This window comes from Eurosta solidaginis, chromosome X (genome assembly GCF_040869045.1).
Source record: "Eurosta solidaginis isolate ZX-2024a chromosome X, ASM4086904v1, whole genome shotgun sequence".
Lineage (NCBI taxonomy): Eukaryota > Metazoa > Arthropoda > Insecta > Diptera > Tephritidae > Eurosta > Eurosta solidaginis.
In genome coordinates, this window is record NC_090324.1 from 66564345 (window position 1) to 66579515 (window position 15171).

Genomic DNA, 15171 nt, shown 5'->3' on the forward strand with positions numbered 1-15171 from the left:
CATTTTTATTGGGACTTACTTCATTGTTTGTAATTCAGACATTGGGATTTATTTCACTTTTGTTGGGAGTTATTTAATTTTCTTAAAAATACAATTTTATCAAACTTTCTTCTAACAGTTTCTATGGGTCGGATATACATTAAGGGAGCAATTGGTTTTATTCGTACACCAAAGGGGTTTGAACTTTGAAATTTTGCACATAGGTTCTCAGGGAGTTCCCCAACGAGAATCAGTAAGTAATTTTTAATTGTTATTAACAATTTACTAGTAATTAGTAGTTAAATTTACCATGGTATAACTATCACTTTTTATCTACATACGAACACTTTCACAAGAATTTTATACATAAGTACATTTATAATGTTTATAAAACCACAATCTACTATTTTCATTTGTTTAAGTTTGGGTATTATTGTAAAATTTAATGATTTATTTGTTTAATTTCCGCGCACGGAAAGCATACAACCATTTTATCTAATTCACTGCTTGCGTGGTGGTAACAGATGCTTTAAATTGTTACAACGCCACGGTGATGTCCTTCTGCATAGTACACCCTTCTGCGTACAAAGGGGTGTTCTACGCAGATTTGTTCCTTTTATTTTTTGCTTTTAATAAATTATGTTAATTTCATAAAAAATGCGATTTTTTTTTAATAAATTACGTTTACTTCGACGACACTATTCAAGTTTTCTTGTAATTGTAACTTTTACATGTGTACATAATAGTTTGCTGTATTTTCAAATCTCATTGTAATTTGATTTGGGATTTAATTAATTTGGGAGTTATTTCATTTTTTTTTTGACTTGTGATTTCATTATGAAATAACTGGCAACTATTGGGAGTTATTTGATTTTTTTCTTTGGGAGTTATTTCATTTATTAAAGTTGCGAGTTATTTCATTTTTATTGGGACTTATTTCATGGGAGTTATTTCATTTGGGAGTTATTTCACTGTACCGCCTGCACATATATATGCAGTAATATATTTACTTTATTGAATTTGATCAGTGCGAAGTTGCAGCAATTACTTCTGCATATAATTTAGATGAGCTTAAATATATAAAGCTAATATTTTTCTAACCTTTAACTAAAATTACCTAAATATCTAAACCTAATACCACTTGAAATAAATGAAGCTAAATTTGAGAAAAACTGAAATAAAACTGAAATATTTCTAGTAATAGAACTAAGGTAACATCTCTACTTATTTACATGGGGGCTCGACCAAATACTACAGCGGAGCGTTTAAATTGACATTACATTTGCTGAAAAAAAAACAGTTAAAAATATAATAGGATTTGTGCTAATTAAAAGTCTAATCACGTGAATAAAATTGCATTTATATACGTAGGAGAGTATGCAATTTAACAGCAGAAACAACCGTTCGACGAACAAACCCAAGAAATATGTATAAAACAACCGTTTGAAAACTTAATAAATACATAAGAAAATCGTTGCAAAGTAAATAAGCGAACTTCAGTTGAAAAGAACAGTAGTGGATAAATAATGTGTTTAAATGAACGACGATAAAGCAGAGCAGCAGGATAGGGAAAAAAATATATGAACTGCGGCCAAGAAAGAGAGAAGTAGACCAAAATAAAATAGGAGCGAATGAAAATTTTAAGACGCAATTGTAGAGGATAGATATAGTCACATCAGTGGGAGTGCTATAGAAGCAAATACTAGTGAATTGTTGGAACGTGTGGAAACTGAAACAAAAGAAATGGCAACAAGTGAACTAAACGAGTTAATAAAACTACTTGAAAATAAGTTTGATGAAAATAATAAGGCTGCTATTTCTAATGATGGGTTTTCAAAAATTATTTGTGATTTTGATGGAAAATCATACCTGTTGCAAAGTGGTTTGAAATTTTTGAAAGTAATGCTGAGGGATATGAGCTTAATGCAAAACAGAAATATGTGCAAGCCAGAAATAAAATCGTAGGTGTCGCAAAACTGTTTTTGGAAACAGAAAATGTAAAAGACTATGATAATTTGAAACGCGTTTTATTGCATGAGTTTAAACGCGATAACATAGTTCACAAAATGTTATCTGAAAGGCGGAAAAAACGAAACGAAACCTTCCATGAGTATATGTTGCAAATGAAAAAAATAGCTAGACATGGAAGAACGTGCGGTAATACAATATATAGTGGACGGATTGACTATTCCGATGAGTGCCAAGCAAAGTTTGCACAGTGAAAAATGTTATAAAGACCTCCGGGATCAATACGAAATTTTCGAGTATGTCAATGAGCGAACGGATAATATGCAAAACAAAAGTAATTTTAAACCGATCGCAAAAAACACAGTGGAAAATAATAAATTCTGCTTCAATTGTGGCTCTAAAGATCACAAACGCAGTGAATGTAAAAATGAGGCGAAATATTTCAAATGCAACAAATTTGGGCATATTTCAAAAGAATGTAGTAAAAATAAAACTTTGCAGGAAAAAAGCGTTAATGTTGCTATTTCAAGTAATCGCTTTAAAACCATCAAGATGGATGGTGTCGAATTAAATTGTTTGGTGGATACAGGTATCGACGTTTCGATAATGAAAAAAGAAATATACCATAGTAAATTCTCCAATCATAAATTATGTGAGAATAAACTAATATTGTTCGGTTTAGGCCAAAACTCAACTCAACCGATTGGGTATATCCGGGACAACGTCAAAAAGGAACATAATTTTGTTATTGTAGAAAACAATGCGGTAAAAGTTGATGATTATTGGATTTGATTTTATAAAAAACTTTGTTTGTAAATTTGATGACGGTTATACATTTTTCAACAGAAATTCGGAAGATAATCAAATTGAATTAAATGTGTATAATGTTGACACGTCAGAGCTGGATGTCGACCCGAATTTTATGCGCGATATCGAAGCTTTGGTATACAAATACAAAACAGTAGACAATGTTAAAAATTCACCTGTTGTTATGAAGATTGTACCAAGTGCAGACATGAAGCCATTTCGGCATGCTCCAGCAAGATTTTCCCAACCAGAAGAATTAACAGATAATTAGCAGTTAACGAACAAATAGATGAGTGGTTGCAGAGCGGAATAATTCGTAGATCCCACTCAGAAGTTGCCAGCATAGTGGTCGTGGTAAAGAAGAAATGTGGTAGTTACCGAATATGTGTAGACTTTCGGCAGTTGAACTCAATTGTTTTAAAGGACTGTTTCCCAGTGCCAATAGTGGAAGATGTGTTGTTAAAGTTGAATAAGGCAAAGTGGTTTGTCACAATGGACTTAGAAAATGGGTTCTTTCATGTCCCGATTGACGAAAATAGCAAAAAGTACACAGCTTTCGTAACGAAGCGAGGATTATACGAATTTAGTCGTGCACCTTTTGGGTTTTGGGACTCGCCTGCTAATTTTGTAAGGTACGTGAACTATATTTTTCATAGTTTAATAAATAACGATGTAATGAAGCTATATATCGACAATATAGTAATATACGGCGAAACGCCACAGGAATGTATGAGAAAGCTACATACTGTATTTGAAGTTGCAGCACAATATGGTTTGAAATTTAAATGCCAAAAATGCAAAATTTTGAAAACTAGGTTGGATTTTTTGGGACACTCCATCGAGAATGGCAAGATTTGGCCAGGAGAAGATAAAATCAGAGCAATCGATAAATTCCCATGTCCAAGAAACGTGAAGGGTATCCAATCGTTTCTGGGTCTAACAGGATACTTTCGAAAGTTTGTACTTGGTTATGCACAGATAGCAGCTTCGTTGACAAACTTACTGAAAAAGGAGGCTGTTTTCAAAATTGCAGAAGCTGAGAAATGTGCTATTGAGCAACGGGGAATCTAAGCTTACTAAAGAACCTGTACTACGTTTATATGACCGACAAGCTGAAACTGAGTTACATGCAGATGCATCGAAGGAAGGCTTTGGTGCAACACTGCTTCTAAAATACGGAAACAAACTACATCCAGTATACTTTTGGAGTAAGAAAACTTCACCGTCTGAGGCTCAGCAAAATAGTTATACGTTAGAAGTTAAGACAGCTTACTTGGCATTACAGAAGTTTCGGGATTACTTATTAGGCTTACGATTTAAACTAATAACAGATTGCTCGGCGTTCAAGCATACAATGAACAAAAAGGATTTGCCAAGTTCAGTAGCTCAATGGGTCATGTATATCCAAGACTTTACATTTACAGTCGAATACCGATCCTCAGTACGAATGAAGCATGTTTACAGCTTAAGCCGCTATCCAGTAGATGTAATGGTCGTTTCGTCAGATCTAACATGCATACTTCGAAAGGCACAAAAAGAAGACGACTCGAAACGCGCAATAGCAGTTGCGCTACAGTCTGGCTCGTATGAGGGCTTCAAGATGAAAAATGGGCTATTATTCAAATTTGTAAATGACCGTGAGTTACTGTTTACTCCGAAACTAATGGATCTCGAAATAATTAGAAATGCGCATGAAGAAGGTCATTTTGGCACGCAAAAAACTGCACATATCATCGAGCAACAGTTTCATATACCGCATTTAGAAATAAAAGTTAACAAAGTTATTAACAATTGCGTCAGATGTATTATACATAATAAAAAGTTGGGAAAGAAAGAAGGAATGTTGCAAGTAATTAATAAAGGTGATACCCCGTTGCAGACTCTACACATTGATTATCTAGGTCCAATGGACGCAACCGAAAAGATATACAAATACATTTTGCCTATAACGGATGCGCTTTCAAAATTTTTGTGGCTTTTTCGCACGAAAACAACCTCAGCGGAAGAGACTATAGCAAAGTTGGCAGTGTGGTTCGATACGTATGGATATCCGCACCGCATCGTAAGTCACAGAGGACCAGCATTTACCTCGAAGATATTCGAAAACTTTTGTAAGGGAGGTAACGTAGAACATATTTTAATAACCAATGGAGTTCCAAGAGGCAACGGACAAATTGAAAGGGCAAATCGTACAATTTTGGCCGTAATCGCGAAGTTGCCAGCGGACGATACAACAAAATGGTTTAAACAGGTCAGCCAGGTCCAAAAAGCGATTAACGCGTGCATAAACAGTTCTACGAATACCCCACTTTTTGAGGCTATGTTTGGCGTTAAAATGAATACAAATATGAACAATAAAATATCTGATATGCTACAGCAAGAATTTGTACAACGTTTTGATGAGGAACGACAACAATTAGGGAAGGACACAAAAGAGCAAATCCAAAAAGCTCAAGAACGACAGAAACAGCAATACGATAAAAGATGTAAACCAGCAAACGAATACGTCGTTGGTGACTTAGTTGCCATAAAGAGGACACAGTTTGTTGCGGGAAAGAAATTAGCGAGTGAATATTTGGGGCCATACAAGGTCAGCAAAATTAAGCGAAACAAAAGACACGACGTTTTAAAATGTGGCGAATTTGAAGGTCCGGGCAATACATCTTCTAATGCCGACAATATGAAGCCTTGGAAAATGACGATGTGTTATTGTCATCTGAGACAGATGACAATCAGGATGGCCGAGTGTAACATGGCAACCCTAGATTATGTCCGAAAAATGACAAATATCAAACAAACATAAAACTAGTTGAACAGTTGAAGAGAAGAACTCGGTCGTGTTGCTTTAAGAACGAACTTTTATAAAAGTTGTAATTAATAATTTGAAAATACAAATCGCTTTAAGAAGTTAAATTCCCTATATTGTCGTAATATATTTACTTTATTGAATTTGATCAGTGCGAAGTTGCAGCAATTACTTCTGCATATAATTTAGATGAGCTTAAATATATAAAGCTAATATTTTTATAACCTTAAACTAAAATTACCTAAATATCTAAACCTAATACTGCTTGAAGTAAATGAAGCTAAATTTGAGAAAAACTGAAATAAAACTGAAATATTTCTAGTAATAAAACTAAGGTAACATCTCTACTTATTTACATATATGCATAATAATGTATGTCAAAACGGGTTCAGTGCAAGGCCCCTGACAATTAGAAGATTTTAAGTTGTCATCATAAAATATATATATGCATGCGCCTGCACATATATGCATAATAGTGTATGTCAAAACGGGCTCAGTGCAAGGCCCCTGACAAATTTCAGGAAGATTTTATGGTGTTATCATAAAATATATATGTATATGCATGCGCCTGCACATATATGCATAATAGTGTCATCATCTTAATCTTAATATCTAATCTAATATATATTATAAATGTGAAAGTTTGGATGCTTGGATGTTTGTATGTCCAATGCATCAATCATGCAAGAACGGCTGGACGGATATGGATGAAATTCGGCACACATATAGCCAATAGTCTAGAAGGATATACTAGCTATATTTTATTGAAAAGGGGGTGGTCCCCGCCCCCTAGGAACAGTTATAATTTAATTATTGTATTTTTTCATTTTTGTGACTGAATCACGCCAGAACGTCTTCACGGATCTTAATAAAATTTGGGACACAGGTAGACAATATTATACTGGCGAAATTTTTTCGAAAATGGAAAGGGGGTGAGGGTCTCAACACCCTTCGAACAATTACTTTTTAATAATTTTTACACATTATAACTTTACGTTTACTACCTTCACCAATATTACAAACTCCGTCTCGTCACCCTCCCCCCTCCCCCTTCCCCTCTCCCCCTCTGGTGCAAAATCTATAAATTGTTATAACTCAATATAAATGTTCTCCTAAATCAACAATTTTTGGTATCTGGCTCATACAGATCGACATCTAAATAGTTTTGAAAAAACGATCGGTGGTGCTCTCCGTCTCCTCCCACCATCCTCCCTCCTCCAATTGTTTTTTTTAGCACGCTTTTATTAGCTTTACCGGTATGATTGTTTGTAACTCTTCATTCGCTTCAACGCGCCTGCTGCTTTATTAACATGCTTTTAATATTAATTAGTTTCACCATATTTGTAATCCCGTCAGCGTCATATCGAGACCCTTCCGGGATCATTTCTGGATGGTTTTCGGTATCCTTCTGGGATCCCGTCGGGGTCATTTCGGGACTTTTTCGGGACTGCTTCAGGATAATTTTGGGACACTTCCGGGATACTTTCTGTATATTTTTCGGGATCAGTCCGTGATCCCGTCGGGGTTATTTTGGGACTTTTTCGGGACTATTCCGGGATCATTTGGCTATCCTTCCGGGATCATTTCGGGACTATTTCGGTATCATTTGGGGACCCTTCCGTCATCATTTCTGGATGGGTTTCGGAATCCGTCCGGCATCCCGTCGGGGTAATTACGGGAATATTTATGGACTATTTCGGGATCATTTGCATACCCTTCAGAGATCAATTCTGGAAGGTTTTTGGGATCCGTCGGGGTCATATCGGGACTTTTTCGGGACTATTTCCGTATCTTTTTGGGACCCTTCCTGGATCATTTCTGGGTAGATTTGAGGATCCGTCCGGCATCCCGTCGGGGTAATTTCGAGACTTTTTCGGGATAATTTTGGAACACTTACGGGATAGTTTTTGGGATCCATCCTCGATCCAGTCGCGGTTTCGGTACTTTTATGGGAGTATTCAGGGGTCATTTGGGGATCCTTCCGGGATCATTTCTGGATGGTGTGGTGGAGAAAGTGGCTCGCTATATAAACGTGCAAGTAATATTTTCACCCCAGCTGAGCGGGTTTTACGCTGGGCTTGGGACCCGCCACATAAAACCATACTCCAATGAAATATAACAACAAGCCTCGGATAAATACACTCTCTATTGATGACGACCATGGCAAACGTTTGAAGGACGATAAATTGAGGGCATGCACATGGAACGTCCACTCCCTGAATGGGATTGGTGCAGATGCCCGGCTGGTTGATGTCCTCGTCAAAGCAAAATCTGACATCACCGCCATTCAAGAAATGCGTTGGACGAAGCAAGGAAGAAAGAAGATAAAAAATTGTGACATCTATTGGAGTGGCCATACGAATAAGCAAAAGCAAAGTTTTTTAACATATCATTCATCTGCGCCCATGCGCCGACAGAGGAGAAAGACGATGAGGTGGAAGACACTTTTTACGAACAATTAGAAAGCACGTACGAGCGCTGCCCCCGTCATGATATAAAAGTCGTGCTTGGCGACTTAACGCCAGGGTAGGCAAAGAAGGTGTTTTGCCCTACAGTGGGAAAATTCAGCCTACACGATTTCCTATTGGACTGAGGCTGATTGACTTTGCCGGTGCTCGAAACATGGTCATATCCAGCTGGAGGTTCATGCATAAAAAGATACATCAAGCTACATGGCTGTCTCCTGATCGAAATACTCGCAAACAGATCGATCACGTTGTGATAGACAGACGGCATGCCTCCAGTGCTTTAGATGTGTGCACGATCCGAGGACCTAACATCGACTCGGACCATTATCTCGTTGCAGCCAAAATACGCACCCGCCTCAACGCGGCTAAAACCAAGGAACAAAAACACAAGGAAAGCCAGACGTCGAAAAGCTTCAATCACAACAGACTGCCAATGATTTCGGAACTCGACTCTCGCACCTGCTCTCTGAGAGCACAACTCATCCTGAAGGAATACAGGAGCAGTGGGAGCATATCTCCAAAGCACTTCGTACTGCCGCCGAGGAAAAAATTGGTTACCGGCGGCCACGAAAAAACAACTGGTACGATGAAGAATGCCGTGCTGCAACCGAAAGAAAAGACGCTGCCTACAGGGCTACGTTAAAAGCGAGCGCGACAAGAGGAGTGTGTGAATGCTATCGTGAGTTGAAAAAGGAAGCGAGACGCATCTACAGGAAAAAAGCAGAAGCAGAAAGGCGTGAGTGCGAGGAGCTTGAGCTGCTAGCCACCAGGAATAACGCCTGAAAATTTTACCAAAAAATACGGCGACAGATGGAAGGTTTTAAGACCGGGGCAAACTCCTGTAGGAACGAAAACGGCGACCTTGTAACTGATTTCCAGAGAGTGCTTGGATTATGGAGGGAACACCTCTCTGCTCTCCTAAATGGAGACAGCAATTCACCGCGCAGAGATGAAGAACCCTATCCCACAATCGACGATGATGGAATATATGTCCCCCAGCCCGATTATGACGAAGTTAGAACAACAAGGCCGTGGGCGCTGATGGATTGCCTACGGAGCTATTCAAGTACGGCAGCGAGAAGTTGGTAAGGCGCATGCAGCAGCTTCTTAGCAACATATGGGCGGAAGAGTGCATGCCCGACGCACAGTGGGGTAATTGATGGCCATTTTGGATTTTAATTCAAAAATTTTATTTCGCAAGGCATAAATTCTTTTAGTACCGAATAAAAGTAAATAAATTCTGCATCACGATGTAAATATATATTTGTCCAGAAATGTACCGCTTTCTTGCAATGTGCTCTCAAATTTGACACTTTTTCCTTTTTGTGCGCGCAGTGCGATAAACGTGAAATAAACTTTGCATTTTTCAAAGTGTTTATAGCTTTTGTTTTTAAATAAATCAAAAAGATCAATGGAACCTTCTTGTTCAGGTATCTGAGAAATAAAAAGTGATCTTGTAATTTTATTTTTACGTTTGTAAGTAGTTTAATTAATTTTTTTTATAAAGCGTAAAAAAACGTGTTTTTTGGCTATATACGTATACATATAGTTGTGATGCAAGTAGGATCGAGCAAAATTGATTTCATTTAAAAATACTTTGACAATCATAGTTTCATTCTGTAAAAAAACAAAGCTGCGCTATTGCTGCGCACTTTTACACAATATCGATTTATATGATATAACCTCACATAGGTTGAAATATATAGAAATTCTCGAGAGGGAATAAAATATTACAAGTGCAAATTATAAACCAAAAAAATAGAAGTCAACATTGTTGTTGTTTTCAGTGGTTGCTCTATTACTGCTTATTCCCTTACATATGGCATAACTATGAGGAATTTACATAAGTGTCGTGCTGGCTTTGTGATGGGCTTGCTCATATGAAGTGCGCTAGTTTGACAGCAAGGGTGTGTGATGCGATCAGCGATAACAAGGGTCTGCGTTGGTCGTGCTTGAAATGCAGATCCACGGAAGTGGATCTTTTTAAGCTTTTCAAACATACCCGAAACGCATTTTCCGAAATCGGTAAGGAACTTTCTACATTAGGGGATAAATTCAAGTATTATGAAAACTTGTTTAAAACTTTCAAATCTATTACCGATTCAGCTGCTAATGCTAACAGCGACAGTCGTGACAGCAACCGAAAACGAACTGATGTCTCGGCTGGCGTACTGACCGTAGACCCCGTTCAAAACATCCAGAACCCAATCGTTCCTACACCCAACACGATAGAATTAATAAACTTAGCATCTCCAAGTCCTCTTACAGTAGAGCCTTCAACATCAAAGGCACCTCCAACAAAACTAGCAGCTAGAAAAAATATTGAACCTGCAAACCGTTCTCAGGCGACTGAGCCTGGAACTAGGAAGTTGGTTGTAGTCCCTCCTAAAAATCGATATCCGAGAGGGATACTACTGAGGAGGATCTGAAATCGTATATCTTCTCAAAAAGGGAAATTTAATTTTAGTTATGAAATATACGTATCTTACTTTAGATTAGATGTACCTATTGAACATTTTGACACTATCTTGGGTAACGATTTTTCGCCCTCTGGGACACTTGTGCGGGAATTTGAATATAGGCGGAATAAGAGTGTTCCAAACTTAGCAAAGATCCCTGTTAATAACACTGAGTCAAAAAACTGAACGAAAAATCTGCTTTAGATATACTTTACCAAAATGTTAGAGGCTTAAAAACCAAGTTAACAGAACTGTTTTTAAAATCATTTAACTCAAGCTACGATATAATTGCTTTAACCGAAACCTGGCTGAAACCTCATGTTTTAACTCAGAGATCCTCTGTAATGACTACCAAATATATCGAAATGACCGCCTGAACAGGGTTGGAGGTGGAGTTCTGCTTGCTGTACACTCTTCAATACCATCTGAAGAGATTTGCGTAACCGCCACCGATACAACTGAGTTCTTGTGCATACGCACACAACTAGCAAATATCCACATTTATTTGGCCATTTGTTATATCCCGCCATCTTCTGAACTGTCCGTTTATATGCATCACATTTCCTTAGCTAAGAACTGTTAATTCGATGCTAAAGCCCTCCGATTCCATTATTGTCTTGGGTGACTTCAATATGCCACACATATCATGGTGCATCACTGAATTTAATATCGTACCAGTTTCGTCAAAGTCTTCCAACAATGAATTTCTAGACGGAATATCTGAGCTGTGCCTTCAACAAATCAACATCCAATCGAATAAATTCGGAAGAGTGTTAGATTTAGCCTTTGTGGATGATGACTCTAAATATTCCATTAGGCGATGCGAACCCATTATTGAACCTGAAGAAGCTTACCACCCTTCCCTCAAAATAGTTTACGAAGTTGTAAGTAATGCTTGTAACAGCGGAAATAAACGATACAGCTCCAGTTATCGCTTCGACTTTGCGAAGGCCAATTTTAAAAAAATTAAATCGTGATCTATCTCGAATAGTGTGGCCATTATTTAATGCTGAAGTGGAGCAAAGCGTTTCTCACTTTTACAATACCATTTACTGTCTTTTTGAAAAATACGTACCTAAGCGGATTTGTGTACATTCCGATACAAGCCAAGTATGGTTCACTAAAGAGCTGAAAATTTTAAAGAATAAAAAGTCTCGATCTTTCAAGTTGTTCAAAAAGACGGGTTTACCTAACCATTTCTTACAGTACTCGATTCTACGCTGCAAGTATTTTCAATTGAACAAAAAGTATTACGAAGCTTATCTTTGTAAAATGAAAAGAAATATAACTTGCAACCTGAAGGCATTCTACGGATTCGTAAACTCTAAACGCAGGGTGAAAGGGTTTCCATCATCCATGAAATTGCAAGATAATATTTCCAGCGATGATCAAGAGATCGCCGACTTCTTTGCGGAATTTTTCAAATCAAATTACTCTATTGAGACCAACGTTTCACCTGATGAATACCTATACCATATTGATTCATGTTATTCAATCAGAGCTCCATTTATATCTTCAGAAGATGTATTACTTACTTAATTACTTACTTAATTGGCGTTTAACCGTCTAAACGGTTATGGCCGTCCAACAAGGAAGGCTTGTTGTTATATTTCATTGGAGTATGGTTTTACGTGGCGGGTCCCAAGCCCAGCGCACAACCCGCTCAGCGGGGGTGAAAATATTACTTGGCACGTTTATATAGCCAGCCGCTTGCTCTAAGACAGACGCCCTCTTGCAGCCGCACCTAGAGGTGTACAGACGCTGTCGATGAAATCTCCCCCGGCTAGCCCTTAAACCGATTATGTCAGAGTGGCCTAGCCAGGTTGTCGCCTTCTCACATTAGCTCACCGCTAAACGGGTGTTTAGCTGCTACCCAGAGGATAATTGGCCGCAAGCGACCGGCAGTAGTGAGCTGCTTGAACCGCATGCAAAAGAATCGCTCTGGCCATTCCCAGGTGAATGGCGGTCAGAAGCTTTCCCCACTTTCGTGGACTTCTACACACGGCCCCACCCCCGTCAAGAAGAAGATGTATTATCTTATTTAAAAACTTTAAAGGTATCATATTCATACGGGCCAGACAGGATCCTGACACACTTTCTTAAAAAATGTGCTGCAAACATCTATCAGGCGTTAACAGATTTATTTAATTTATATTTAATTTATGGCGTTTTCCGAACAATATGGAAGGAATCTTTTCTTATTCCGCTTCATAAAAAGGGAAGCAGGTCTTCAATAGAAAACTACCGGGGCATAGCAAAGTTATCCGCTATCCCAAAGTTATTTGAGGCTATTGTTACCCACCACCTAACATTCTCTATTTCCCCCATAATTACAAGCTCGCAGCTTGGGTTCTGTAAGGATAAATCACCTATCACCAATTTACTAGAATTTACCACCTACGTTTCTAATGGATTTAGGAAAGGCCTTCACACTGATGTAATTTACACCGATTTCACTAAAGCTTTCGACAAAGTATCACACCCATTACTTATTCATAAGCTCAGTCAATTCGGTTTTCAACCCCGTCTTATATGTTGGATTTCTTCGTATCTTGGTTATCGTACGCAAAATGTAATCTTTAAAAATACACTTTCTGGGGTCATCAATGTTTCTTCTGGTGTTCCTCAGGGCAGCCATCTTGGTCCGATTATTTTCTTGTTGTTCATAAACGATATATCTGGTATAATTAAATACTCAAAAATCTTGATGTACGCAGACGATGTAAAACTTTACAAATCATGTGCCTCGGTTGAGGAACATTCCTTGCTTCAAATGGATTTAAATCACTTGGTTACCTGGTGCAATGTAAATTATATACCGCTCAATCTCAAAAAATGTAAATTCATGTGCTTTTCTCGGAGAGTTTCGCCACCAGCTTCATATACAATTAACAACTATAGTCTAGAAATTGTAAATAATTTTATTGACTTGGGAGTCATGATGGATTCCAAACTTAGTTTCAATCTTCATATTAATGCTGCAGTGAATAAAGGCAAAGGTGTTTTTGTAGTTGTTAAACGGTGGTCAAACGAATTTAACGACCCTTACATAACTAAAGCACTTTTTACAACATTAGTTAGGCCAATATTAGAATATGGCTCGATAATTTGGAATCCGCGTTATCAAGTCCATGCAGACAGTCTCGAATCAATACAAAAACAATTTTTACTATTTGCCTTAAGAAATTTTCAATGGGACTCTTTAACTAATCTTCCACCTTACACTAATCGATTAAAGCTTATCAATCTTCCAACTCTTGCTAGTCGAAGGGAAATGCTTGGTGTAATATTTATGACAAAACTTTTAAATGGATCAATTTCGAGCCCATTCCTTCTAAATGAAGTGAACTTTTGCGTTCCCTATCGGACATCGAGATACTTCAAACCTCTTCTGCTGAAATAATGTAGAACGAATTTCGAACAAAATGAACCTTTTCGGCCAAGATTATAATTCTCACGCAAACACATTTGATAGCTCGGGCTCCTTTTTTTCTATAAAAAAGATTGTTCTCACCTCTCTTAATTAATATTTCAACAGCCACATTAATTTCATTATCGCGAAAGCATACTCAGTTCTGGGGTTTGTACGTCGTAACAGCACTAATTTCTCAGACCCATATACCTTGAAACTTTTATTTACAAGCTTTGTGCGCTCGCATGTTGATTATGCTGTCTTCGTGTGGAGGCCCTATAATCACCTTCCGATTCAAAGGATTGAGCGTGTAAAAAAGGTTTTCCTTAAATTTGCCCTACGGTTTCTGAATTTTGAAAACCCGGTTCCGGCCTACACAGCTCGTCTTCAATTGATAAACTTGCAATCTCTGGAAAGCCGTAGATCTATCTTGTCCTTAACGTTTACGTTTAACATGATTCAAGGCATCGTTGATTGCCCATATCTCTTGCATAAAATATGTTCCAATGTCCCTAGACGTAATCTTCGTGTATCTTATCCATTTTATCTACCCAAAGTAAAAACGACATTTGCTGGAAATGCACCTTTGGTGCGCTCTTTGAGAGAATTTAATACTTTGTCAGAAACTACTGTCATTGATTTTACAATGACAAAACAGGCTTTCTTAAATCTTCTGTACACTATTCTGTAATGTAAATTTATCTAATTCGTTATGTAGTCTGTAAGAAACATTGTATTTCAAAGATTACTATATTAAATAAATAATAATAATAATAATATACAATACGTTTGCTTCTGTTCTCTTTCAGTATTACGCTTGGCTGATGAAATTTCTTCTGTAGCTGAGCAGTCTCAGATCGTGATGCTTGACAAACCGCTACCCATCAAAGACTCGGCAAAATAAAAAAAAAGTTATTATATATATATAAATCGATCGCGTGAACAGGATTAGCCTGGTTTCATTCAAATGTAATAATTTACATATAACGCAGATTTATAAAACTATATCTAAGTTTAACAATTTTATTTATAATAGGTTAAAATTTTGTTATTCAGCTGTCAAGTAATGTATAGGGTGTATGTGAAACCATAAAGATTGACATTGCATATTTTTGTGTTAATTGTGATTCTTGTTATTGTTTATTGTGTTACCTACTATTTTTTTAGTAAACTAAAGCTGGACTCGATTCGATTTTCTCTCGATATAATCGATAATTTTTTGAGAAAAGAATAATCGATGCATAAAAACAACCTTGGTGGGTCCAATGCCGA

General features: G+C 37.4%; 1 protein-coding gene and 1 pseudogene across 1 annotated transcript in view; both read left to right on the plus strand.

Annotated features, from left to right (window-relative positions):
• Positions 1-14590, plus strand: part of LOC137234454 (uncharacterized) — a 35863-nt pseudogene extending 21273 nt beyond the window's left edge.
• The window catches only part of LOC137234558 (plexin-B-like), an 846294-nt gene extending 831349 nt beyond the window's left edge, over positions 1-14945 (plus strand). Inside the window, exon 11 of the mRNA XM_067758015.1 lies at positions 14709-14945. Coding sequence (XP_067614116.1) covers positions 14709-14741 — 33 coding nt within the window. The 3' untranslated portion in view covers positions 14742-14945. The remainder of the gene's footprint in view (positions 1-14708) is intronic.
• Positions 14946-15171: the final 226 nt, after the last annotated feature.